This window comes from Papio anubis, chromosome 9 (genome assembly GCF_008728515.1).
Source record: "Papio anubis isolate 15944 chromosome 9, Panubis1.0, whole genome shotgun sequence".
Lineage (NCBI taxonomy): Eukaryota > Metazoa > Chordata > Mammalia > Primates > Cercopithecidae > Papio > Papio anubis.
Genome location: NC_044984.1, coordinates 90,962,251 through 90,987,540, shown reverse-complemented (window position 1 = coordinate 90,987,540; position 25,290 = coordinate 90,962,251). Strand labels below are relative to the sequence as shown.

General features: G+C 36.4%; 1 protein-coding gene across 3 annotated transcripts in view; it reads right to left on the bottom strand.

Annotated features, from left to right (window-relative positions):
• The window catches only part of CFAP54 (cilia and flagella associated protein 54), a 370,431-nt gene that overhangs the window by 284,359 nt on the left and 60,782 nt on the right, over nucleotides 1-25,290 (bottom strand). For all 3 annotated transcript variants that reach the window (XM_017946132.3, XM_021922809.2, XM_021922810.2), the window contains 5 exons: nucleotides 20,507-20,635; nucleotides 20,015-20,141; nucleotides 13,583-13,669; nucleotides 13,372-13,493; nucleotides 1,136-1,312 (listed from right to left, as the gene is read on the bottom strand). In XM_017946132.3, coding sequence (XP_017801621.3) covers nucleotides 1,136-1,312; nucleotides 13,372-13,493; nucleotides 13,583-13,669; nucleotides 20,015-20,141; nucleotides 20,507-20,635 — 642 coding nt within the window. The remainder of the gene's footprint in view (nucleotides 1-1,135; nucleotides 1,313-13,371; nucleotides 13,494-13,582; nucleotides 13,670-20,014; nucleotides 20,142-20,506; nucleotides 20,636-25,290) is intronic.

Here is a 25,290-nt window from a genome sequence, read left to right as displayed (position 1 = left end):
ATTTTTAGTAGGGACGGGGTTTCACCATGTTGGCCAGGATGGTCTCAAACCCCTGGCCTCAGGTAATCTGCCTGCCTCAGCCTCCCAAAGTACTGGGATTACAGGCTTGAGCCACCGCACTCAGCCCATTACTTGTTTTGCGTAAGCTTTACTACTTACATATAATACAATTAAGTGGAAAGATATCAGTTAATATGCCAAGAATATTATACATTATCTCATTTAATTTTCACAGTAAACACACTTTACAAATGAAAAAAGTAAAACCCTCAGAAAATGTATTTAGCTTTCCTAAGGTCAGACTTCCAGGAAAGGCTGGAGCTAGAATTACAAACCTAAATCTGTCTGACTCCAAAGCCTGTGTTCTCTCTACCATACCAAGTTGACAAAACTTCAAGCAGAATATCCTAAAGAGAATCAAAGATAAAACTTTATTTTTATGTAACATCAAAGAGCATGTTGTTGATCATCCCAAAGAGGAAAGTGTAGTTTGTAAAACATAAATTAGAACCAAATTCTTGTGAAGAAACTTAATCTCAACTTTTAGTCACATATAGGCCAAGTTCTGAGGTATGAGGGATGGGAGAAAAAGTTCATCCTCCAATAAATGCACAAAGATGTATGGTTTATAATGCGGTTGGAGTTGTCCTTTGTTTGTGTTGAAAGAATCTACAGTTACTTGGAAGGACTTTGGGCAGAACCTCTAGACTCATCACCTCCAAATTTCCACACTCTGTTGCCTCATATCCATCATTGACTCTGAAGTAACTTCTACCCTCTTCAAATGTCTGATTCCACTTCAAGTGAGACTTCCATCTTGAGCACACGAGGATGTCAGCATATGGTGTGTCATGGTGACAAGGATACTTACAAGGAGGTGTTTCTCTACTGTTTCTCCTAACAATATATTTGGGTATAGCAATGCAATATAAAGCATATCACAAATATAACAGCATAAGGGGCAATATGTCATGAAGAAACTAAGTATAGATAAGACATTGGAGTATTAATCCAGTGTTCAGTGCTTATGAATAAGACTATCCAGCTCCTAAAAGCAATCAAAGTATGAATCGTGGTAGTCATAAAAGTACTTATGTTGCTTTGCATGAGGCAAAAATTATATTGGACACCATACCTTAACCTCTGAAGTAAATGGAGCAGGTTTGAGTGTCACAGAACAATGAGTTCGAGACAGCAGGATAGGTGGAGGAGGGACTCTGCTTTTCTTTCTTTTTGAACTTTCCAAATATTTCTGATAGGAATATAGGGCATTTTGTTCAGCTTCAATCCTTTCAATTAAAGAACATGCTTCCTATAATGAAATATGAAAATAGAAAAATACATGTCAAGAGCTTGAACTTTATTTACATTTATAGAATTCTAGTGATGTTAAACAATGTTATCTTTTTATATGCAGTTTTTCAAGCCTCAGAGGCTCAAATATATACATATATATTTCAACTATTTAATGATTTTGCAAAAGTAAAAGATGCCTACTAAATAAGGTTAATCATGATCACCAATGGCATTATATTTATATATCTTATATGTTTATCATTATTATCATACATGAATATGAGACATTACATTTCTAAATTGAACCTTCTGAATATCTACCATCATATTTCATTTTCCCTAAAAGGTTCATACCACAATCATCTGCATTTATGCTGATGAATTACACACCTACCCTAATTCAGCTAAAGTGTGACTCTCAAATAATAAGAATATTGGTATATGTGGTTTATGAAATAAATATTATTGAGAGTTTCTTTCTATCAGCAAGAAGAAATAAAATAAAAAAAAAATACATTCCATGAGGCTGACGGAAAGGCATCCACTTTTTAAAAAGGTTATGCACAGAGAGATGACACATAAAACAAAAGAGAAATATAAAAATCAGACCTAAATAACATTTCAAAAGTAGGATTAAATACATAAGCAATAATAATAATACATGTAAATGGGTTACACTTCCTTTTAAATTAAATTAAAAGGCAAAGACTCAAACTGAGCTCTAAGTAAAAACCCATGTAATGATTAAAATTGAAGTGTTGATAAAGAAAGAATAGTCTTTTCAACAAATGCTGCTGGGACAATTGAACACTATATGCAAAAGAATAAAGTTCAACTCCCACTTCACACCATAGACAAATATTAACTTAAAATGAAGTATACATTCAGATGAAAGAGCTAAGATTATAAAACTCTTAGAAGAAAACATATGACCAGATCTTTGTGACCTTGAGTTACGCAACGGTGTTTGGAAGATTCAATACAATGATGCATTTAAAATGCTTAGTATTTGGAACCAAGTAAGCAGTCAATAAGTGTTAGACATTATGATTATGATTACTACTATTCCTCCTCTTTCTTTCACTTTAAGCACTCTGGAACATTCTGTTTTGCCATATCAGAATTATTATTATTATTACTCTTTCATTTTAAGTGTTCTGGAACACCAAAAGCACACTGACAAAGGAAAAAGTAGATAAGGTAGACTTCATCAAAATCAAAAACATTTGTGTTTCAAAGGATACCATCAAGAAAGTGAAAAGACAGCCTACAGAATGGGAGAAAATGCTTTCAAATCATGTATCTGATAAAAGACTTGTATTCAGCACTTATATGCACTGTTATAACTGAGAATTGTTATAACTCAATAATAAAAAGGGAAATAACTCCTTTAAAATATAGGCAAAGAATCTGAATACACATTTCTCCAGAAAAGACACAAATAGCCAATAAGCACATGAAAAGATGTTCAAAGTCATTAGTCATTAGGGATGAAAATACAAAATCAGCAAACTGACTCAAAAAGCAGGAACCTAAATACAGAAATAATAATGTTCAAAGAAACTGGAAATGTTATCCAAAAATTGTTTCATATAAAAGTGTCAGGCTCAAATGAGTTCATAAACGAAATACTTTAAATCTCAAAGAACTGATCATTCCTATGCCATTTTAAATGTTTCCAAATACAGAGAGAAACAGATATCATCTCAAATAATGTTACAAAACTATTTTAACTTCAATAACAGTCTGAAAAATGACTACACATAAAAACACAGACCAGTCATTTCACAAATGCAAATGCAAACATCTTACATAAAATACATAAAACACTAATACATTTACTCTAACAATATACTAACAAAATAATGAACTGTAATAATATTGTCTTTTTCCCAGGAATGCAAGGACAGTTTAATATTAGGAAGTATATAAATATAATTTAATATATCCATAAATTAAATGAGAAAAAACATGATCATAGTGCTCAATGGCCAAAAAGACATTTCAAACATTTTTTAACATTCATTACAGATTTTTTAAAGTCAATAAATTAGGAAAGCTTTTTTTAGCATTATTTTAAAGTATTAATTTTAGCCAATAACCAAAATATTACTAGTACAAAATAGCCCTCTTAGTGCTAAGAGTGAAGCACTAATAGAATTATCAATAAAAGCCAGAAAGAATGCCACTATTCCACTTTATTCTGGAAGTTCTAGTAAATTCAACAAACATAAGAGAAGAGATCCTGGAAATGAAAAGACAATATGTCAGTCTACCAAATTTCAAATGTATTTCACTCTGACAGAAAAAATCTGTGCTGTTTCTCCTACAGAAGACATGTTGAGGTTGAAGTTTCCAATTAGAAACCTGAGCCTCAAGCTCAAAAGAGAAGGTAAAAAACTGGAGACAGGATCTGAGTATGCGTTGGAGTCATATTTAAAGCTGAGTGAGGACACCAGCTCCCTGTAGAAGCAGAGATTATAAAACTGCAGCATCACATATTTTTTTCCTAAAATAATGAAGGCTGGCCGAAATTGGGATCATAATTAACTTCTCATTTTTATTTTTTATTGGAAATGGCTGACGTTAAGGTCTAAAATCATTAGTCGTGATTAAAATCTATCTGTGATGATGAATAGTTTTTTAATTCCACTTGTTCGGTGCCAGGAGGCCTTGAGAAATCTTTCTGCATATGCAGGTCAAGAATCTTAGGCATCTGCAAAGACAATCATTCCTTTGTATGGGAAGGGATGTGTTACATGGTAACCATGTTTCTAGAGTCTATACATCAGCCCTTCGGTATTTAGACCTAAAAGCTCATTTATATACACATAGTAGGTATCAGTGTAACTGTTTGAATCACTGAATGAATGAATCAAGGAGACAGGATGACATCTGTGTCCTCCATTGCCTCCACTTTTTCACTTATTCAATCAAACCGATTTTTAAAAACTATAACAAATAGATGGACAAAAAGGTCAGGGCTAGATGGTGAGGGAGCAATGTCATAAAAGGCCGTAAGACAGCCAGTTAGATCCAGAGCACACAATCAGCACAGGGCTAGGCAGAGGCTCATTCCCTCTTCACCCTCTTCCACAGACAACAGAGCAGCTTTGGCTCCCTGAGGGGACAAATGTACCACAGAACAGGACTCCCTTGAAGGGCAAAAAAGGTGAGAGCCTTGATGAGGAAGAGGCCAGAGACAGAAAAGATAAGTGGATTTCCCCAGTAGCTGTGGAAAAAACTTTGAGGGAAGGAAGTCCTACCTGAACAGAAAGGAGATAAAATGCTATTATATTTTGAATGTTAAATATTAATGTATATTCATCTGCATCACAGGCTGTAGAGACCAAGATATTTCAGGTTACATAAGACAGACAAAATCAGGCTAAGGAAAAATTATGCAACACAAGGAAAGGAGACCAGTGCCCCCATTTCCCTTGAAAATTTGGAGACATATCCTTCCTCGGGATTATGTTTGGAGCCTGTAAAATATACCAGCAGCACTGGCCCACTGGCTCCTATATTCAAGCAGACTGCCTTTGGCCCCCATCTCCACTGACCAGCCAGCCTCTCTGGGCTCCAAATTTGATCTCAAAATTTGCCTTGGTAGTTCCTGGTTCAGTGAAGCAGTTAAATACTGGCACCTTCTGACTTAATTCTTGCATCTTCTTTCTGCACATCAATGAATCCAACTGGGGTAAAAAACTTTCTGTGTTCTGCCATGGCTATAACATAGACATTTCTCAACTGGGCTGTTGATCAGTATCATCCATGGAGTTTATTTAAAACTCAGAATGGTCCGTTTCTACCCCAAAATAGACATTTCCAGGAGTGGGGCTTGAACATCTGTATTATTTACAAACACCAAGGATAATTCCAAAGTACAGCAAGAACTGGGAACCACAGATTCAGGTGAGTAAATCTCCTTTTCCCTCCTGCCTTTCTCCCAGTCTCTTTCTAGTCTCTTCAACCTCCAGTCTTCTAGTCCTTCAATGGCTCCTCTAATACTTGCCAGATGAAGTGCAAACTTTTCCAAAGCCCTTTTCATTCTGATCATGACTACATTTTCTAGCCTTATCCCCCTTTCTACTCTTTCCCTCTTTCATACCTACCTCTCTGTCCAACTTAACCTCTGAAACCATAAAAAAAAATCACTCATTCCCTAAAATGCTGTTATTTCACGCCTCAGAATTGCCCATACAATTCCCTCTTTCTGGAGCATCTCATGTCCTCGTCTCTGCTTTAAGATCCACACAAATATCACCTCCTCTGACATCTTCTAAGTTAGCCCATGTTTTTAAATAAGTCATTCCCTTCATTACATAGTCTCTTTATTTTAGCAGGTATTACATAATATGTTACCTCTGTACTTCACTGTCCACACCCTCTAAACATTGAGTGTCTTGGCAGGAAGGACAGTGCTTTATCTCTTTAAGTTCAATCGATGTGTTTGGAATATAAGACACACAAAATTATGAAAGAGAAGGGTGATCTTTATTATAGTGTCTTTTAAGATGGCATCTTTAAAATGTTCTGATTGGCTCTTGATCAATTTTAACTTTAGAGCCCTAACTCAGATCCTATGACCCAATTTGAAATAGGTTAACAGAAGTATTAAAGTTTTAAGTGAATGGTAACAAAACAAGAGTTTATAACAAAGCCCTTGATTTAGGTAAATCAGATAAATTCCATAACAGAATTCAAGGCAAACCCTAATGCTAGTTAAAAACTAGAATCCTAATTTAAGGGAGCCAATTCATTGAGCTGCTAATAAGATTTTGTTTATGAGAAAGTGCCTGGGGCTTTTTAAGGGGGTTCTTCAACTATTTTTCTAGTTGAAGAACTAGAAATAACATCAGAAAATCCCCAAAAAAAAATCAAGAAGGAAAAATTCCCATGAAACCAACACTACTTAGTTATGAGAAAGTGTTATCAACATGGACCTGAATGTTGTCTATAATAGCAATGCTCTAGAATACCAAACTATTACAATTGCAAAACCTAGACAAACCATTCCCTAATCAGAGGTCAAGAAGTCGGCTTTCCATGACATATCAGATAATGAAAAATAACTATATCCTCACATCTTGCACTGTCTTCACAGTGCCTAGCAAATTAGAAAGGTTCAGTAACTCTGAAAAAAGAAATAAGCCTTTACCTTTCACAGGGACTCAGCCAAGGAATCTCAGTGGAAAGGGACTTGCCCACCAACTCACAATAAAAATAAGCTCTAAGGCAGTCTTTCAATGGTGGTTTCCACCGCAATGTGCCGCCAAAACCACAGTACTGAAGTCCAAAGTATTTTTGTCTGAATGTAAATTTCTCTGGCATATAGTTTCCATTAGAGAAAATGAAACCTGCCTCTCCTCAGAAGTTACTCAATGCTTACAAGAACAGATTGATGTTAAATACATTTGACACAGGCTTGACGCCCACAGTGCAGCAAAACACTAATGGAAAGATGCAATGCAATCTTGAGGGTGTGACTAAGACATATGTAAACAACTGTCACAGGACTGGAATGATAAAGTGCCATATTTCCTACGTATCTGGTAGACCTCCCTGAGGTATATTCTGGGTTCTCAACATTATAACGTACATTGCAGAAAAAGATGAAAAGTAGATTAAGTCATATCCAAGAATCCTGAGAAGGAATATTGCTTAGAATAAAATATACAAGTAATAAGATAAATCTAAGAGAAAATACAGAAAGAAATGTGTAGTCTGATGGGGGAAAATATATCTAAAGCACAAAAAGTAGCTCAAACAGAATGTCTCAGAGTGCTTAAAGTGAAAGAGAAATAATAATAGTTCTGATATGACAAAACGGAATGAAAAGCAGAGTAATAATAATAATAATAATGGTTAACATTTATTGACTGCTTATTCTGTTCCAGACACTAAGCATTTTATATGCATCATTGCACTCAATCTTCCCAAGAATCCCTGTTTCACAGATGAAGAAATTGAATCTTACAAGAGCATAAATAACTTGACAGGTCATACAGCTAATCAGTGGTAGAACCAGAACTCTAATCCAAGACCCTTATACTCCTAACCACTATGCTATCTTATTTTAATAAAAAACTAATTTAAAAGAAGTTTGGAAAGGCAACCTGGATGAAGTTTCCTATGCAATACCCTTAAATCACTTAAAAGAGAAAAAAATATCCAAAATGTAGATATGCTAAATATTCTGTTAGCAGTTTGAAGCCTGGGAGTCAAAACATGGCCTTATAAGAGGAGGGGTCAGAATGAGAAGTTGGCTTTTTGATGTAAAAAAAAAAAAAAAAAAAAGACTTGAGCACACAATTACAAACAGCTGAGGCTGGGCACAGTGGCTCATGCCTGTAGTCCCAGCACTTTGGGAGACGGAGGAAAGCGGATTGCTTGAGCCCAGGAGTTCGAGACCATGCTGGGCAACATCATGAAACCCCATCTCTACAAAAAAACATACAAACAGCCAGGCATGGTAGCATGGGCCTGTGGTCCTAGCTACTCAGGAGGCTGAGGTGGGAGAATGGCTGAACCCAGGAGGTTGAGGCGGCAGTGAGCCATGCACACTACTGCACTGCAGCCAGGCTGGCAGAGCAAGACCCTGTCTCATAAATAAATAAAAATAAAAGTAATTTTTTAAAAGCCAATGTATATTCTTCTCCCCTAAAAAAAAAAATCAGATAGAATTGATTCGACTTGAAATGCTACAAAATAGGAAAAATAATTAAATCCAACTACTGCTAATATAGTTAATAGACTGGTATTTAGGGAATATCAAGACATAAATGCAGGAAATATTAAAGCCAGGGGTTATTAGAACTGCTAATATCCCTGAGTTTCTTCATTAGTTCTGGTCCAAAATGGTACCATAAATTAGATTCTGTGTTGATTATAAACAATAACCTGCTAAACCATAATGCTCCTTTGCTTAGAGTGGAATTTGGAATTGTTGACATCATCTCAACTACAGATTTGTTTAGGTTCCTACAAATAGTACTAGCAGAAAATTAGATGAAACAGTTGGGTTTCTTTGCAAGAGAAACAACTGGAAAACTTGGCTTATGACAAAAGTAGCCCCAGAGAGGAAGGAGGGTCTATAAAACCCAGTTATAATGGTGTAATCGGAACACAGCTATCAGAATGAATGAATTGCCAAAATTTCCTTAGAGAAGACAAACTTATTGTCCTAAGCAATAATTTTCTACATTAGGGTGTACAAAACCAAAGTCTTTTAGTCTTTGTATCCCTCTACTTAAGACTGGAAGGAGCAGTCAACTGGCCCAGCTGGCATCACTGGTCTTCCTCTTCAGGACCAGTTCCACCTGATTACATCTGATGGGGAAAAAGAAATCCTCAAAAGATGAGTTTGGAAGGGGAAATGGATGCTGTACAGAAAACAACAGCATCTTCGAAATCCCCAGCACTTGGATGGAGGAGCATTTCTGCCTCTTTCCTATGAGAAATTACATCTGCAAAGACACTGAATGTTCTGTTAGTGGACTAAGAGCAATGACATAAGCCACATGATGAATACTATTATTTGACCAGAAGTAGAAGATCAAGGATGGATCCAGTATGGATCCTAGGTGCAATCCTTTAACATAATCCTATGGAGTAACGTATAAAAAGCCAAAATGGACTTCCAGAGGTCAAATAACCAAGACAAGAAAATGGAAAAATTAATCCCCATAATGTAAAAAAATTCCAAGTCATCTCACTTGGAAAGCTAATGAGTTATTATCAAAGGTTTGTCCCTCATTTGTGGGAACAAATTGGTCCATCTTAATTGATTAGAAATAAAACAGACACCTGATGAGATTATCCAGATCCACAGAGTCAGAAAATTTCTGAAAAACAGAGACAGGATATGAATTATTTAAGAGTTCTAAAGAGACTCAGGTTTTTCAAACCTTTTTATGATATCAAGTGACACATCAATTACTGATTTGGGGATAATTTTATTACAAGATCATGATATTGTAAAACATTCTGTAACGCACCCCAGTTGAAAATGATTGCCAAGGGAAATAAATTTATTTGTCTTCTTTAAAGAAAGAAAGTTTGACAATTATTTGAGCCATAACATCATTGTTTAGGAGAGTACCCTGAGGACTGATCATTAAGCTTTAACACTTGGATAAAAACTACCACTGAGGAGCAGACGTGGCTATAGAAGATTTCAGGACTTCTAAATAAATATTCAACATGTTCCTCGTTGGTGAAAATTCTTTAGAGGACTCCTCATAAAAAACAGAGCCTCTTAATGCATCTCAAGAGTCTATCCTAATAGGATATTATACTCATGATTTTTTCTGGAATTAAAATTGTTTCACTTTTTAAAAAATAGAAGAAATTTTGTAAATTTTAATTTTTTTAAAAAAAGAAAACATAAAAAGAGCTGAGAAGATCTCTGAAAAAAAATCGTCCATGTATATTCTTCCCTCCCTAAAAAAAAGCAAATAGAACTGATTTGACTCGAAATGCTACAAAATAGGAAAAATAATTAAATCCAATTACTGCTAACATAGTTAATAGACTGGTATTTAGGAGACAACAATACATAAATTCAGGAAATATTAAAGTCAAGCTTTATTAGAACTTCCACTACCCCTGAGCTTCTTCATTTGTTCTGGTCCAAATGTTTGAGTCATAACACTGCTGTTTAGGAGAGTACCCTAGGGACTGATCATTAAGCCTTAACACTTAGATAAAAACTACCACTGAGGAGCAGAGGTGGCCAAAGAAGATGTTCCTACCCACACTGCAAACTTGAGATGTCCAGGTATCTCGGTTCCAGTATATTCCCCAGTTTCATTGGTGGGAGGCAGACATATACAGGGGAACCAGCACACTATGGCAGTACAAAGACCAGATTCAGTCATCATAAAACAAGGGGAAACCTCTCTTCAGGCTCTAAGAAGACCTGAGATTAGTAGTGAGACCAATATTTCTAAAAGAAAGATAAGGTTTATTTGCCATAAAAATAGGACTGAAGTACCAATGTCCTCCAAGCACTAGACAATAGCAAACAGCCATGGAAGCATCAGCTGAGAAAATGGATCTGAACACACCTCAGAAGTCTTCCAACAAAGACCAGACACCACTTGGCCTTGTGATCTCATACCACCCAACACCACCATCCAACTTCCTCATTCAAATTCTGGAAATTCAAATTTAACCAGGCTCTTCCCTAACACTCCCAGGACAGACTTCCTCACCTTGAACATTGATAGCAACTGTCCATCCCAAATTCTTAGCTTGGTGAAAAATACTTCTCATGAACACATCTTTACTTCCTCTCTCATCTCCCAAGATACTATCCTCTCCCCTACCCCACTCCTACCCTTATTGCATCTAAGCTTCTGTCGCACAGAATGACCTATAGAACTACAAGCACTCTATGACATTTCTAGCCTTGGGACCTTGGCACATTTGTTCTCTCTGCCTGGAATGTCCTTTCTACTGTTTGCTCTCCTGTTTTTCTGGCTCTCAGTATCGTTTCAGTATTCAAATTCAAGCCATCTGTCTTTCAGCTTTCAACTTCATGTGTTCCTTAAACATTCCCCACTGTTAAGTTAGGTACTCCCCTGTTAATTTTCCCTAGCCCTCTTGCAATTAAAGCACATATTTACTTGTCTATGTCTCCACAGAGTGGATTTTTATATGAATAAATCCAGGGACCACAAAGGCAGAACCACAAAAAGAAGGCAAATCAATCAATATTTGTTGAATAAATAAAAGATTCCCCCCTTCTATACTCAGCATACTACCAGGCACATAGTGAACTTTCAATACATAATTGCTAAATGGATCGAAATTATTTGTTAGATGGATGAATAGATTGACAGATAACAAGTAAGTGCTACATACCAGAAATCTTGAATTTCAGTATTCTACTTTCTAACCTTCAACACCTATCCTTCTAGCTCCCTCAGACCCTCATTTTCTGGTCCTTGACCAGATGTCCTTGACCTCATACATACTCAATCTGTATCCACCTTTTTAAAGCCATAAACTTTTAACTCATACCTTCATTTTTTAAAAAAATCTAATCCTCCACAAATGTCTGCTGTCACAAATATTCTGCTGTCATTAAGAACACTACATCGGCCAGGCGTGGTGGCTCAAGCCTGTAATCCCAGCACTTTGGGAGGCCAAGACGGGTGGATCACGAGGTCAGGAGATCGAGACCATCCTGGCGAACACAGTGAAACTCCGTCTCTACTAAAAACTACAAAAAAAAACTAGCCGGGGGAGGTGGCGGGTGCCTGTAGTCCCAGCTACTCGGGAGGCTGAGGCAGGAGAATGGCATAAACCCGGGAGGCGGAGCTTGCAGTGAGCCGAGATGGCGCCACTGCACTCCAGTCTGGGCGACAGAGCAAGACTCCATCTCAAAAAAAAAAACACCACATCAGGATAATGTCATACCACCATGCAGACCAAGATGTCTAAAAATTCATGGTCTCCAACTTCAGCTAGAACTTGGTGATGCTGGCCAGTCCCTTTACTTGGAGTCAACTCCCTCATCCATTCCTCCCCACTCTCCACATTATCTTTACTTTCCCAGTTCAATTATCCACCCTCATGCTCCATTGATGGCAGATATCCTTGCCTCCCACTGTATCTGATACAGGTAAGAAGGTGTATTAGTTCGTTATCACACTGCTAATAAAGACACACCTGAGACTGGGTAATTTATAAAGAAAAGAGATTTAAAAGAGACTCACAGTTTTGCATGGCTGGGGAGGCCTTGGGAAACTTACAATCATGGCAGAAGAGGAAGCAAACACATCCTTCTTCACATGTCGGCAGGAGAGAGAAGAATGAGTGCCCAGTGAAGGAGCAGGCCTTTTATTAAACTATCAGATCTCGTGAGAACTAACTCACTTTCATGAGAACAGGATGGGGGAAACCTCCCCCATGATTCAACTATCTACACCTGGTCCCTCCCACAACACATAGGGATTATGGGAACTACAATTTAAGATGAGATTTGGGTAGGGACACAGTCAAAGCATATCAAAAGGCATCAACTCAACTCCCTGCCTTCACACCAACAAACTTTTCTTATCTACATCTGTCTGTACCTCCTTTCCTTCTGTATCAAAAGATGAGGTGTCTGCCCTGCAGCCCACCCATCACTGAAGATGAATCCCTTTCTCTGTGCTTTCAAAATCATCCTCTATCGGCCTTGGCTCTGTGTATTAACCTCTCCCTCTTATTATCTTGAATTTCTCTTTGTTCTGGCTCTTCATTTTTAGCACACTATTATGCTAAATGTTCTCTATTAAACCCCTTTGGCTCCATATCCCCCTCCTAGCTTTGACCTACTTTTTTCCTTCTCTTATCAGCCAAGACATAGCATTATTCTCTACATCTTCATACATCATTCACTCAGCTAATGCCACCATAGCAAGGATCTGACTCTACCAAAAATTTTTTTTAATATTCTGGCATGGTGGCATGCCTGTAGTCCCACCCACTGGAAGGCTGAGGTGGTAGGACCATTTAAACCCAGGAGTTCAAAACTGCAATGATCTAGGACTCTGCCACTGCATTCCAGCCTGGTTGACAGAGTGAGAGCCTATCTCAAAAAATAAACACATAAAATCAACATATAATGAATTAGCAAGAAAGCAGAAGAATTTCCAGGCCAGAGTGAGACCTGATTAAAAATATCAACAAGGGGATTAGTCCATAAATCAGCAGTATCTATCTAAGAGAGAAGGTACCTCAGCCAATGGACTTTAAGAATTCTAATTCCATTGTAAAGAATACACTAAGCTGGTAAAGTGTCACTCCAGTTCTATAATTTCCCTCATTTTGAGTCCTTATGATTTTATTTGGCTTCTCATGTAGATTGCATGAAGTTCTGATAAAAAGAGAATCTCTCATTTCACAATTCAGAACTGGAGGTACAGATTAGTTCCCCTGGTCAGGATGAATTATATACAGTGAAGCTGAAAGTTCATAATTAAATGTTAAGGTCAACACATTATTTTTAATAAAAAAAGAATCATTCATTTTAACAGAAATTTTATGTCAGGATTTAAAAAAGAAACGAAATACTGTTACCATCAAAAATTCCCATGAAGATGTAGAGGTTGCGTCTTTCTCGAATATTAAAAGAGCTTTCTGCATTAAGTAAATTGCTTTGGATAATGTATTCTTCTTTATTTTATTCATTATATTTAATTCTATAAAAACAAACATTTTATCAAAAAGGTGAGATTAAAAACTATCTTTCAAATTTTTTGGAAATACCAGTTATCCCAATTTTAATTACCTGTAAAACAATCAGTGCTTCCAGATTGTTTAAACTTTTCCGGACTCTTGGTAGAAATATCTTTGCTAACAGTTGGAGTCTGCAAAACTGAAGAAGATGACTGTCATAACAATTAAGTATGTATCCAGGACAGGAAATATTTTTTAAATACTAAGGAGTAACTATTCATAAAGCTACTGCTTCCTCTATCATGTCATCTTTTTTTCATTAATAGATAAAAATTCATATAAATCTACTATAATGCAGTTTTATCAAATCCTCTTTTATTTGCCACAGTATACCTCAAGACAGAAGAAATTCCAAATTATAAAAATATTTGATTTTCTATCTCATCTTGAATAAAATCATCCTGAGGCTTGATAGAATCCAACCTACTTCTGTTGACTTTACCTTTTCACAAAGTACAGATGGCAAGTCCTGATACCAATACCAATAAGCTGTCAAAACTCTGTCCTCAACGCCCCTTCTAGAAAAACTGTTTCATCCAAGGTCCCTTCAAGAGCTCTGGGTACCACACGAAGACCTCCACTTTCTTCCAGCTGTGACTGAAGAAATCAGAGCCTCTCTCAAGATTTTGAAGTAAAACATGAATTTGCCAGTTGTTCATACTGGTATACAATTGGGACTGACCATCATGGTGGTTCAGTAAAGACAGGAATGTGGATGAGGGGAAAAAAGGATACAGCCATACTAGCCCAGGAAGATGGAAACTGTAGCACTGATTCTTGATTTTCAGGTCTGGTCCTTAAGAGACCTGGTAACCTTTCGGTCCTTGGAGGCATGCCAGGGTAGCTATAGTAACCTTACAGTAAACCCCTTTTACTGAGTTTTAATTATTTGTGCTAATGCACATGAGCCACCATGTGATGGTAATTGATTCATGAAAAGATGTTAACAGACACCATTAAAGAATAGAACACGTCTGCAGTGGCAAAGGGTAAGGAAACATCTGCATGGAGATAGTAATGCAGAGCAGAAAATAGTGCATCATTCTCTCAATACCAACGATATTATAAATGCTAATTAAGCTTTCCTGATTATAATTGTTGGAGATAAGAAGGATGAGACTGCAAAAAAATTCTGAATGCCAGATACAGATGCATCATATTTATGTCATGGTCATCAACAGGCAACCATTATTGAATAAGAATGCTAATGTAGGGAACATTAGTCTGGCAACAGCATACTAAAGAAAAACAAGGTAGGGGAACAAAGTGATCAGCTGTGCTAGGATGGCAATTCAATAAAGCCAAAAAAATAAAATCAAGGAAACCCAGAGATATTGCAAGGAAATAATAACTAATTCCATTTACATTTGAACTTAAGTCTTGCATCAATATCTTTAAGTGGTCTATGATCAAAACTCATTTGGTCTTCAAAGACTTATGGATGACAATTAGAGGAAGAGGTATTTAGTAACTCCATGAGTTAAAAAAAAAAAAAAAAACTCTAATCCTCCACTAAAGGAAATAATACAGTTACTACGTGAGAATCATGGGCTAGTTTCTTAAAACCCAACACAAAAATTCTATTTACATTTTGAAACATATTTCTGAACCAAATATTTTCAGCCCAGAACATGTTCAAGGTTATTATGCTAAGTAATTCATTTATGTATTAGAAAAAACTTTATCAAATTTTCAACTTATACATGATGCCACAGAGATACTTTAATTATTACTTGCTTCCCTCTACACCCAGCAGGTCATAGGAGAAGTAGTTTTTGAAACTATGTTAATGTTTAAAATAAAATGTAAAAAGATGAAGAGTATAAAAAAATAAAAGTATGGGGAAAAAAGGAAATTTTATATAAACAGAATGCAGGCAGGGCATAGTGGCTCACACCTGTAATACCAGCACTTTGGGAAGCCAAGGAAGACAGATCATTTGAGGTCGGGAGTTCCGAGACCAGCCTGGTCAACATGGCAAAACCCCATCTCTACTTTAAAAAAAATACAAAAATTAGCCAGGTGTGGTGGCACACGCCTGTAGTCCCAGCTACTTGAGAGGCTGAAGCAGGAGAATTACTTGAACCTTGGAGGCAGAGGTCACAGTGAGCTGAAATCACATCACTGCACTCCAGCCTGGGTGACAGAGTGAGACTGTCTCAAAAAAATAAAATAAAATAAAAAATAAAAATAAAAAACACCACAGAATGCAAATACAAAAAAAGCAGTCACAAGTCCATATCAAATTGACAAAAAATCTAAAAATCAAATTAATTCAAGTAAATTTGGACATAGTTCTCTGATGTATGATATTTTCTAGAGACAAAATGAACTGCAAATAAATCCTTAATTTACTTAGTAAGTTTTTAATAGCAGTATTGGTTTAATAATTTTGAAAGTACTCTGTTAATTTGCCAGGATAAAACAAATGAGTAATTACATTGATGTTGTTAGGAACCAGAATGCTCAATATGGGAGAAGGAAAATACAAAAATGGAGAAGGTGAGGAGAAACCTTTTAGTGTTAGAATTGGAGATACCAAAAAGAACTTGTGGTCAGGCGCAGTGGCTCACAACTGTAATCCCAGCACTTTGGGAGTCCTAGGCAGGCAGATCACTTGAGGTCAGGAGTTTGAAATCAGCCTGGCCAACATGGTGAAACCCCATCTCCACTAAAAGTACAAAAATTAGTGGGACATGTTGGCATATGCCTGTAGACCCAGCTACTTGGGAAGCTAAGGCAGGAGAATTGCTTGAACCCAGGAGGCCAAGGTTGCAGAGAGCCGAGATCACATCACTGCACTCCAGCCTGGGCAACAGAGTGAGACTCCATCTCAAAAAAAAAAAAAGAACTTGTGATTTAAATATATATACACATATATATACACACACACACACACACACACATATATGTATATATGTGTGTGTGTGTGTGTGTATTTCTTAGCTCTAGCTACTAAAAGGAGCCATTGACATCCCAATAGCAATGAGCACTCTTAGCTTACAGATCTTGGTTTCTAAATACCATTTCCTACCAAAAGGTACCAAATATCATTGGAAAAATAGCTTATTCCAGATCTGGGGGTAGAGAAAGCAAAAGATAAGTCTAGAATATTTTGTTGTAGAGAAAGCAAAAAAAAATCTCAAAGAATAATGGGGACTATATTAGTGTGTTTTCATGCTGCTGATAGAGACATACCTGAGACTGGGTAATTTATACAGGAAAAAGGATTTAATGGACTTACAGTTCCATGTGGCTAGTGAAGCCTCACAATCATGGCAGAAGGCAAAGAGGAGCAAGTCACATCTCACATGGATGGCAGCAGGCAGAGAGAGAACTTGTGGAGGGGAACTCCTCTTTATAAAACCATCAGATCTTGTGAGACTTATTCGCTATCATGAGAACAGCACGGGAAAGACTTGCCCCCATTATTCAATTACCTCCAACCAGGTCCCTCCCACAACATGTGGGAATTCAAGATGAGATTCAGGTGGGGACACAGCCAAACCATATCAGGGACATATCAAAGGAACACAGGATCCAGTATGAAGGGCCTCCCTCCCACTGGCAAAATTTACGACTTTAAGCATCACAAAGAACAATGATGGCAAGTGACTTTAAAAGATTAGTAAAAAAGGAATCTGATCCATAGTGTTACTCAAAAAATTAAAAGAGGCAAAGTGGGGACAGCTCTTGTTTACAAAAGAATGTTACCAAATAAATCTAGAAGGAATAATTCAATTAGAAAATCATCACGTACAAACACTGTAACAATTAATTCAGGAAGGTTCACCAACGGAGAGTAAGATCATTGGGTGAAAGTCTGTTGGGGAACAAGATATTCATTCCTACATCACCAACAGCACCAATTAGTTTTTCACTACAAAGGGGAGAGGGACATTTACAATGCAGAGATCTGGCAGATATCAGCTTAATAAAACGATAGCACTTTGCCTCACCAATGATAAAACAAATGGCCAATCTGTGCAATCTAATGTGATACAATGGGATATAAACAGCATCACCTGCATGGTCATGAGGAAACTACTAGGAAAGATCAGATTGTGGAACATGTCTTCAAAAATATCAACGTTATGAAAGAAAAAAAAGAAGTTGGAGGAGTTATTCTAGATTAAGGAAGAATACAACAACCAAATGCAATAAGTGATTTTTGATTACTTCCTAGATCATTTTAAATAAAACCCATTTTCCCCAAAAAGGATATTTGGGAACAATTATGGCAATCTGAAAATTAGATGCATAATAGAGCATGTTCTCAGACATATGTGAGAGCTAAAAAATAAAGTTTATCTCATGGAGGTAGAGAGTCGAATGACAGTTACCAGAGGCTGGGAAGGGATTGGGGGTGGCGGGATAATGAGAGATTGCTTAATGAGTACAAACATATTGTTAAATAGAAGAAAAAAGTTCTAGTGTTCAATAGGACAATAGGGTGGCTATAGTTAACAATAATTTATCTTACATTTCAAAATAGCTAGAAGATTTGAGATGTTCTCAACACAAATAACTGATAAATGTTTGAGATGATAAATATTCTAATTACCCTGGGTTGAGTTTTGTACATTGTATGCACATGCTAAATTCTGCATGTATCCCATAAATATGTACAATTACTATATGCCAATTAAAAATGTAAAACTATAAAACATTTAGAAGAAAATGTAAGAAAATCTTCATGATCTGGGGTTAGGTAAGGAGTTCTTAGACAAGACACCAAAATCATATTACATAAAAGTAAACAAATGATCAATTGGATGCCGAAAAATAATTGACTGTATAATCAATAATATTTTGTATCAGTGTTACCTTTCTTCAGAGTGATAATGGTATTATGGTTATTTGAGAGAATGCCCTCATCATTAAGTGATAAATACTAAAGTTTTTAGGGCTAAAATACATCATAATGTCTGCGACTTCTCAGCGTATGGATATGTGCATGTATATGTATATATCTCTACACATACATAATATATTGATATCATAGGTATATACATCTATAGATGTATATACGTAGATATACAAATATATGTATTTATATGTGCATGTAAAGAGAAAGACAATAAATGTGGCAAAATGTCGTGATCGGTAGATTTAGGTGAAGGTTATGTGGATGGTCACTACACTATTCTTTCAACTTACTGAAGGCTCAAAAATTGTTAAACAAAAAGTTGGAGGGAACAGTTTACCACAGTTAATTTGGTTTTATCCATATGGATATCCAATTATCCAATGAATATGAGGTATTCTATTACTTTGAAATAAACCTTGAATTACATTAGAGCAAGATCCCCTACACTCACCTGATTTTTTTCCTTCAGGAATGTCTTAGCTATTTATGTCTTCTACCTACATTTTGTAAAAAGATTGTAAAGATCTACCAAAAAAAAAATCCTACTGGAATTTTTATTGAAACTGCATTGAGTCTATAGATCTATTTGAAGAAAACTGAAATCAGAATAATCTTTCTGATTATTTGGTCTTCTTATCAATAAACACAATCTACCTTCATTTATATTCTTTAACATTTTTCAGTAAAGTCTTAAAATTTTTTGCATACTTGTAGCTCTTTGGTTAGATTGGATCCCTTGGTACCTTACAGTTTTTATTGATTAAAAAAGTTGTCTTTTTATTATATTTGCTAACTGTTTGTTGCTGTCCTATAGAAATTACATATTATATATTACATGTTATATATTATATATTATTATTTTTGTTCATACTGATAGTTTCTTTTGCATTTTCTAGGTAGACAATCACCATAATCTGGAAATAACAGTTTTGTTTCTTCTTTTCTAATCCTTATATCTTTATTTTTCTTATCTTCTTGAATTGGCTAGAATTCAGTATGAATATTTTTTCATCTTCCTACACTAATCAGCAGTGTGTCTACATTGCCCACTCTTAAATTAACCAGGATTTGAATAAATCTATGTAGCTCTACATACAATATGATTTGAATGCTTTACACATCCCTTCCAGGAACTCATCCCTGACTTTCTTATTTGATATAGATATTTCTGTGTGCCCGTAATACTTTGAGCCCACCCCTATTACAAAATGTATCAATCTCAACTGATATAGTTGGCTTACTTATCTAGAAGCTCAAAAGTAGAGACTGTCTTATTTGTACCTAGCCTAATATGATGCCTGGATTTTAGTAGGTACTCAATAAATATTTGCTTGGTTGAATCAACAAAACTTAATTTACTATAACACAAACAAACATAATTAATTAAACTTTTTAAGATCTTCTTAAAAACTAACTGATTTAATATGCAAAGTGTAAAGCAATAAGGAAAGATTTAATCATGTTTTTATTGATATTAATTAGGAAAGTAGAAAAAAATGAAATTTATCTGAAAATGTCAGTCGACAAGAACACAGTTTTCAAATTAAATTGATTCTATACTGGAGTCTGACTTAAAATTGATTCAGAATAGTTACTTGCTTTAATAACTACTACCTTGCAATTTGTCCAGAAGCACAACAGCTATTCGATGCTGAGCTTGAATTAGTTCAAGATGCAAATCCATCATGAAACTATTTGAGGCAAGTGGTTTGTAAGTATCTCCATCTATATGGTGGGTACGCTTTGGTCCAACAGAGTTGAAATAAAAAGAAATATGGTTATCAAAACACACAAAAACAGCTGTATACTATTATCACTCAAGTTATCATCATCTTATTTTTAACCATTACATCCTGCTCACTTCTTAGCCCTTTGCAGTTAGCTTAAACACTAATAAATATGCCCTTAGAATTCATTAGTGTCCTCTTCATTAACAAATTCAAAGACTCCTCACTCTCCTAGATCTCTTCTGGGAAGAGGGAAATATATTTCTGGCCTATGAGAGGTAAGCCACTACAAGTCATGCTTTAATTACCTACTTTCAAGGCCAGTCCTCTTCCCAGTTAAGTAAAACTTCAATCTAATTTAAGACTTTTCTATTCTTACCTTGGCATAGCAGTGGTCAATTACTGATGATCCATTTGGCAAAGAGGTTAACATGCAATTCAAATTTATTCCACCGATTGCTTTGTCAAGAAGTTTATAAGCAAAAAGTAACTGTTCCACAGGATTTTTCTAAAATTATTTTATAAACAAAAAAGAAAAATAAAACTTAAGGGAAAATCAAATGCAACATTTCCAATTTTTGACAATAATTCAAAACCATATAACAGAAATTTAAATAGTCTATCTAACATTAACAATCTTATGTTTCTAAGTAAATGTATTTATCTGTGACTAAATATGGAGTGCTATCAATATGGGTGAAAATAATAAATAAATTTCACCATTTTTCCAGATACAAATTAAGCCTTTCACAAACATGTATTAATACATAGAACTTCCACTTATGGTTTGCAAAATTCTGATTGTACCAAATACAGGTAAATTTTTAAAACAGAGTTCACATAGTTTGTCACTTTCACATATCTAATTTGAAAAGCATTTTTAAAAACAATTTCAGAATCTCAGACTAGAAATTTAGAGTCCATCAACCCAACAGTCTATATTAGTCTACATAATGATTTTCAAAAACTAAATGCTTTTTAATGTAATCATTCTCACAGAGAGGCAAATATAGAGAATAATATAAAAAGCAACCAGTTTTGTCCAAACTTTCAAATTTTCCATATTTTTCCAGATTTTTTAAGGAAATAAAGCATACAGATATATGCATGTAATTTAAATCCCCTATATAACTGTCCACAGTGCCACTCCTCTGAGAGGTAGCCACTGTCCTTGAATTTGGTTTTACTATTTTTGCATGTTTTTAAACTTTTACTACATGTATATGTATCCTTAACCATATGCAATATCACTTTGCATATTTTTAATTCTTTCTTATAAAATTCTGTAGGCTCCTTTTAAAACTCAACCATATGTTGTTGAAACTTATTCCTGCTGGTATATGTAACTCAATGGGTCAGTCAGGGATTGGTTATGAACGCAAAACTACTCTACATATTTCAAGCAAAAGAAGACTTAATACACAGAATTAGAGGTGTTCATCACCATTGCAAGGCATGGAAGAGCCAAGATCAAGAAAGGTGCCAGTGACAATTTTGCTTCATGTGATTCTCAAGAGTTTGCTCAGAAGCCTCTGTGAACCTAAGACTCTAGAAGGTAGCTGACAACAACCTCAAGCACCTATTACACTGAAGCAGGTGAATTCCAAGAGTTTGCTCAGCATGCCTGGTAAACTCATATCATCCATCTGACACTGTGGATTAAGAACTATCTCTTCTCTTCTGCATTACAGATTCATGCAAATGCCCCTCATTGGAAGACTAATTTAAAACTGTACAGAAATGAGACACTGGAAATATAGTTCCAGGTTCCCCCCCTATAATGCGAAGGTAATTATAGAAGGGAATTGAAATGATGCCAAGTTTACTTTAGTACAAGCCTACTCCAGTTCATTCATCCTCATAGCTACAATGAAATGGTATTACTTGGAGGAATATATCACAATTTATCCACTCTTCTGCCAATGGACATTTAGATTACTATTTCTAAGGCCAGGAGCAGTGGCTCACGCCTGTAACCCCAGCACTTGGGGAGGTCAAGGCAGGCGGATCACCTGAAGTCAGGAGTTCAAGACCAGCCTGGTCAACACTCTGAAACCATGTCTCTACCAAAAAATACAAAAATTAGTCGGACATGATGGTGAGGACCTGTAGTGCCAGCTACTTGGGAGACTGAAGCATGCGAATCACTTCAACCCGGGAGGTGGAGGCTGCAGTGAGCCCTGATCATGCCACTGCACTCCAGCCTGGGTGACAGTGAGACCCTGTTTCAAAAAACAACAACAAAAAAGATTACTATTACTAAATATGCTGCAATGTATTGTACTTGTCTGTGAATAAGCACAAAGTTGATAGTTTCTTTTTTATTTTTTTTTTTTTTTTTTTTTTGAGATGTAGTTACACTCTTGTTGCCCAGACTGGAGTGCAATGGCATGATCTCAGCTCACTGCAACCTCCACCTCCCAGGTTCAAGCAATTCTCCTGCCTCAGCCTCCCAAGTAGCTGGAATAACAGGCATGCGCCACCACGCCCAGCTAATTTTGTATTTTTAGTAGACACAGGGCTTCTCCATGTAAGTCAGGCTTGTCTCGAACTCCTGACCTCAGGTGATCCACCCGCGTCGGCCTCCAAAAGTGCTGGGATTACAGGCGTGAGCCACCATGCCCAGCCCAAAGTTGATACTTTCTTTACAGTTCTTACACCTTTTCTCTGCTTTCTTTTTTTACTTATCTGTCTAAGACTTCCAGGACATGCTGAACAGAAGAATGACAGATATCTTTATGTGGTTACACCACTATTAAAGGGCTGCTTTTAATCTTTTACCATTTACTCAAGGTCTTTGGATGACACCCTTTATTAGATACAGAGGTTCTTGTATATTCCTAACTACTAAGAGTTATTTTTTTAAGGATGGTTGTTTTTAAAGAAGATGGTTGTTGAATATTATCAAATGCTTTTTTTGCATCTCTTTGTCTAAGTGAAGCAGTCACATGTTTTCCTTTCATCAGCTAATGCAATGTATTGCACTATATATTTCCAGTGTTAAATCATCCTGGCATTCCTAGAATATAAACAATTTTACACGATACATACATACACACACGCAAACACACACACACACATTCAAGAATTGCAGGCTCAGGAAGGTTCTTAAGTAACCCAAGTAGTGTAAATTCAAATTAAAAACCTACTTGAGGGCAGGTCCCAAGATTATAAATCATTAGGAGGAGGAATTTTCTCCTATCCACTCCTCTTCTCACTACCCAAGTTGAGGTATCTCCTTATATACATAGGCAGAGGCAGGATTTTTTGGTTTTGGGGAGGGTTTTTTGTCTTGTCTTGTTTTGTTATGCAACAGGGTCTCACTCCAGCCTAGAATAGAGTGCAGTGGCACGATCTTGGCTCACTGCAGCCTTGATTTCCCAGACTCAGGTGATCCTCCCACCTCAGCCTCCCAAGTAGCTGGGACTACAGGCACATGCCATCAAACCCAGCTAATTTTTATATTTTTTTTGCAGAGTCATGGTTTCACCACATTGCCCCCGCTGGTCTCAATCTTCTGGGCTCAAGCGATCCACCCACCTTGGCCTCCCCAAAGGGCTAGGATAAAAGGAGTGAGCCACCACCCCCAGGCCAGAGACTTTTTCCTAGTCTACCTTTTCCTAGGATATAATCTTTTGTAGGTTCTAACTTTATGTACAAGTCTCCTTTCTAACTCCCATCTTTCATGTGCCCAAGCCTCATCTCTCGTCCCTGGATGGTTGTCACAAACTAAGCATCTTTGTATAATAACTATGCCCATCAACCTACTGCAGCATCCACTCATAAACTTACCATGCTAGTTTTCAGTTCCCTTTTCTATTTTGGCCCCTGGGATTTACCTTACTTTCTCATGAGCTCTGCAACATGCTTGAGGATATTTGTTCAAATCTGTCCAAAATCTCTAAGTGTTTTCTCCCAGGAGGATGTTCAAGTCATCTTGCCATTTTGCTAGAAACAGAAGTCTCTAAAGATATCCATATATATATATCTATATATCTATATATAGATATATAGATATATATATAGATATATAGATATATATATATATAGAGAGAGAGAGAGAGAGAGACAGAGTCTCACTTCGTTGTCCATGCTGGAGTGCAGTGGTGCAACCTCAGCTCACTGCAACCTCCGCCTCCCAGGTTCAAGTGATTCTTGCACCTCAGCCTCCCAAGTAGCTGGGACTACAGGCAGGCACCACAACGCCTGGCTAATTTTTGTATTTTTAGTAAAGACAGGGTTTTGCCATGTTGGCCAGGCTGGTGTCAAACTTCTGATATTAAGTGATCTGCCCACCTCGGCCTCCCAAAGTGCTGGGATTACAGGTGTGAACCTCCGTGCCCAGCCAGGATATCTTTTGAACATCAAAAAATTTTGAAGACTCCACACACTCACATTCTATCATCATCATCATCACCATCACTACCACCACCATCTTCATCTTTATGATCTTCATCATCCTCATCACAGTCAACATTTAACTAAAACATGCTCCAGGTATAGGGCTAAATGTTTTACTAAAAATCTTTTAGTTGACATAGCCCAGTATAAGGTAGATACAAATTAGTTATAATTTTATAACTCATTTGTTGAAGAAAGAAATGCTCTGTGTTCAGCAAAACTTTAAAATAAGTTTTCTTTCATTTAATCACAATAGTGTCTCATACATTTTTAAATAGTAGCATGTATATATGCAAGTTATATAATTTATCCCACCTACAGATTCTGCTGGGTGAACATATGAATTGTGGATTCTCCTTACAATAAACTGTCATTTTTCCCCCCAACTCCATTCCCTTTTCAGTGAGTCAAAAACCTTAAGTTGAGATTCAGTGCTTTACATAAGACATAACAAAAAAACAGCAGCTATCATGTGCCAGGTACTAGTTTCCATATTACAAATATCTCATTTAAACTATATAACAACTCAGTGGAATAGGTACTATTATAATTTTCCAGATGAGGACACTTATACTCAAAAAGACAAAATAATTCATTCAGAATCACACAAATAGTCAATATCAGAGTCCGAACTCAACCACAGGTTTCCACACCAAATGCTGCGCTCTTCGACCATGCCAAAGAAACTATGTCTACCATATGCGCAGTACAGCTGAGCAGATTGTGTATTGCATAACTTTAGGGGGTACAATTCACACTGTT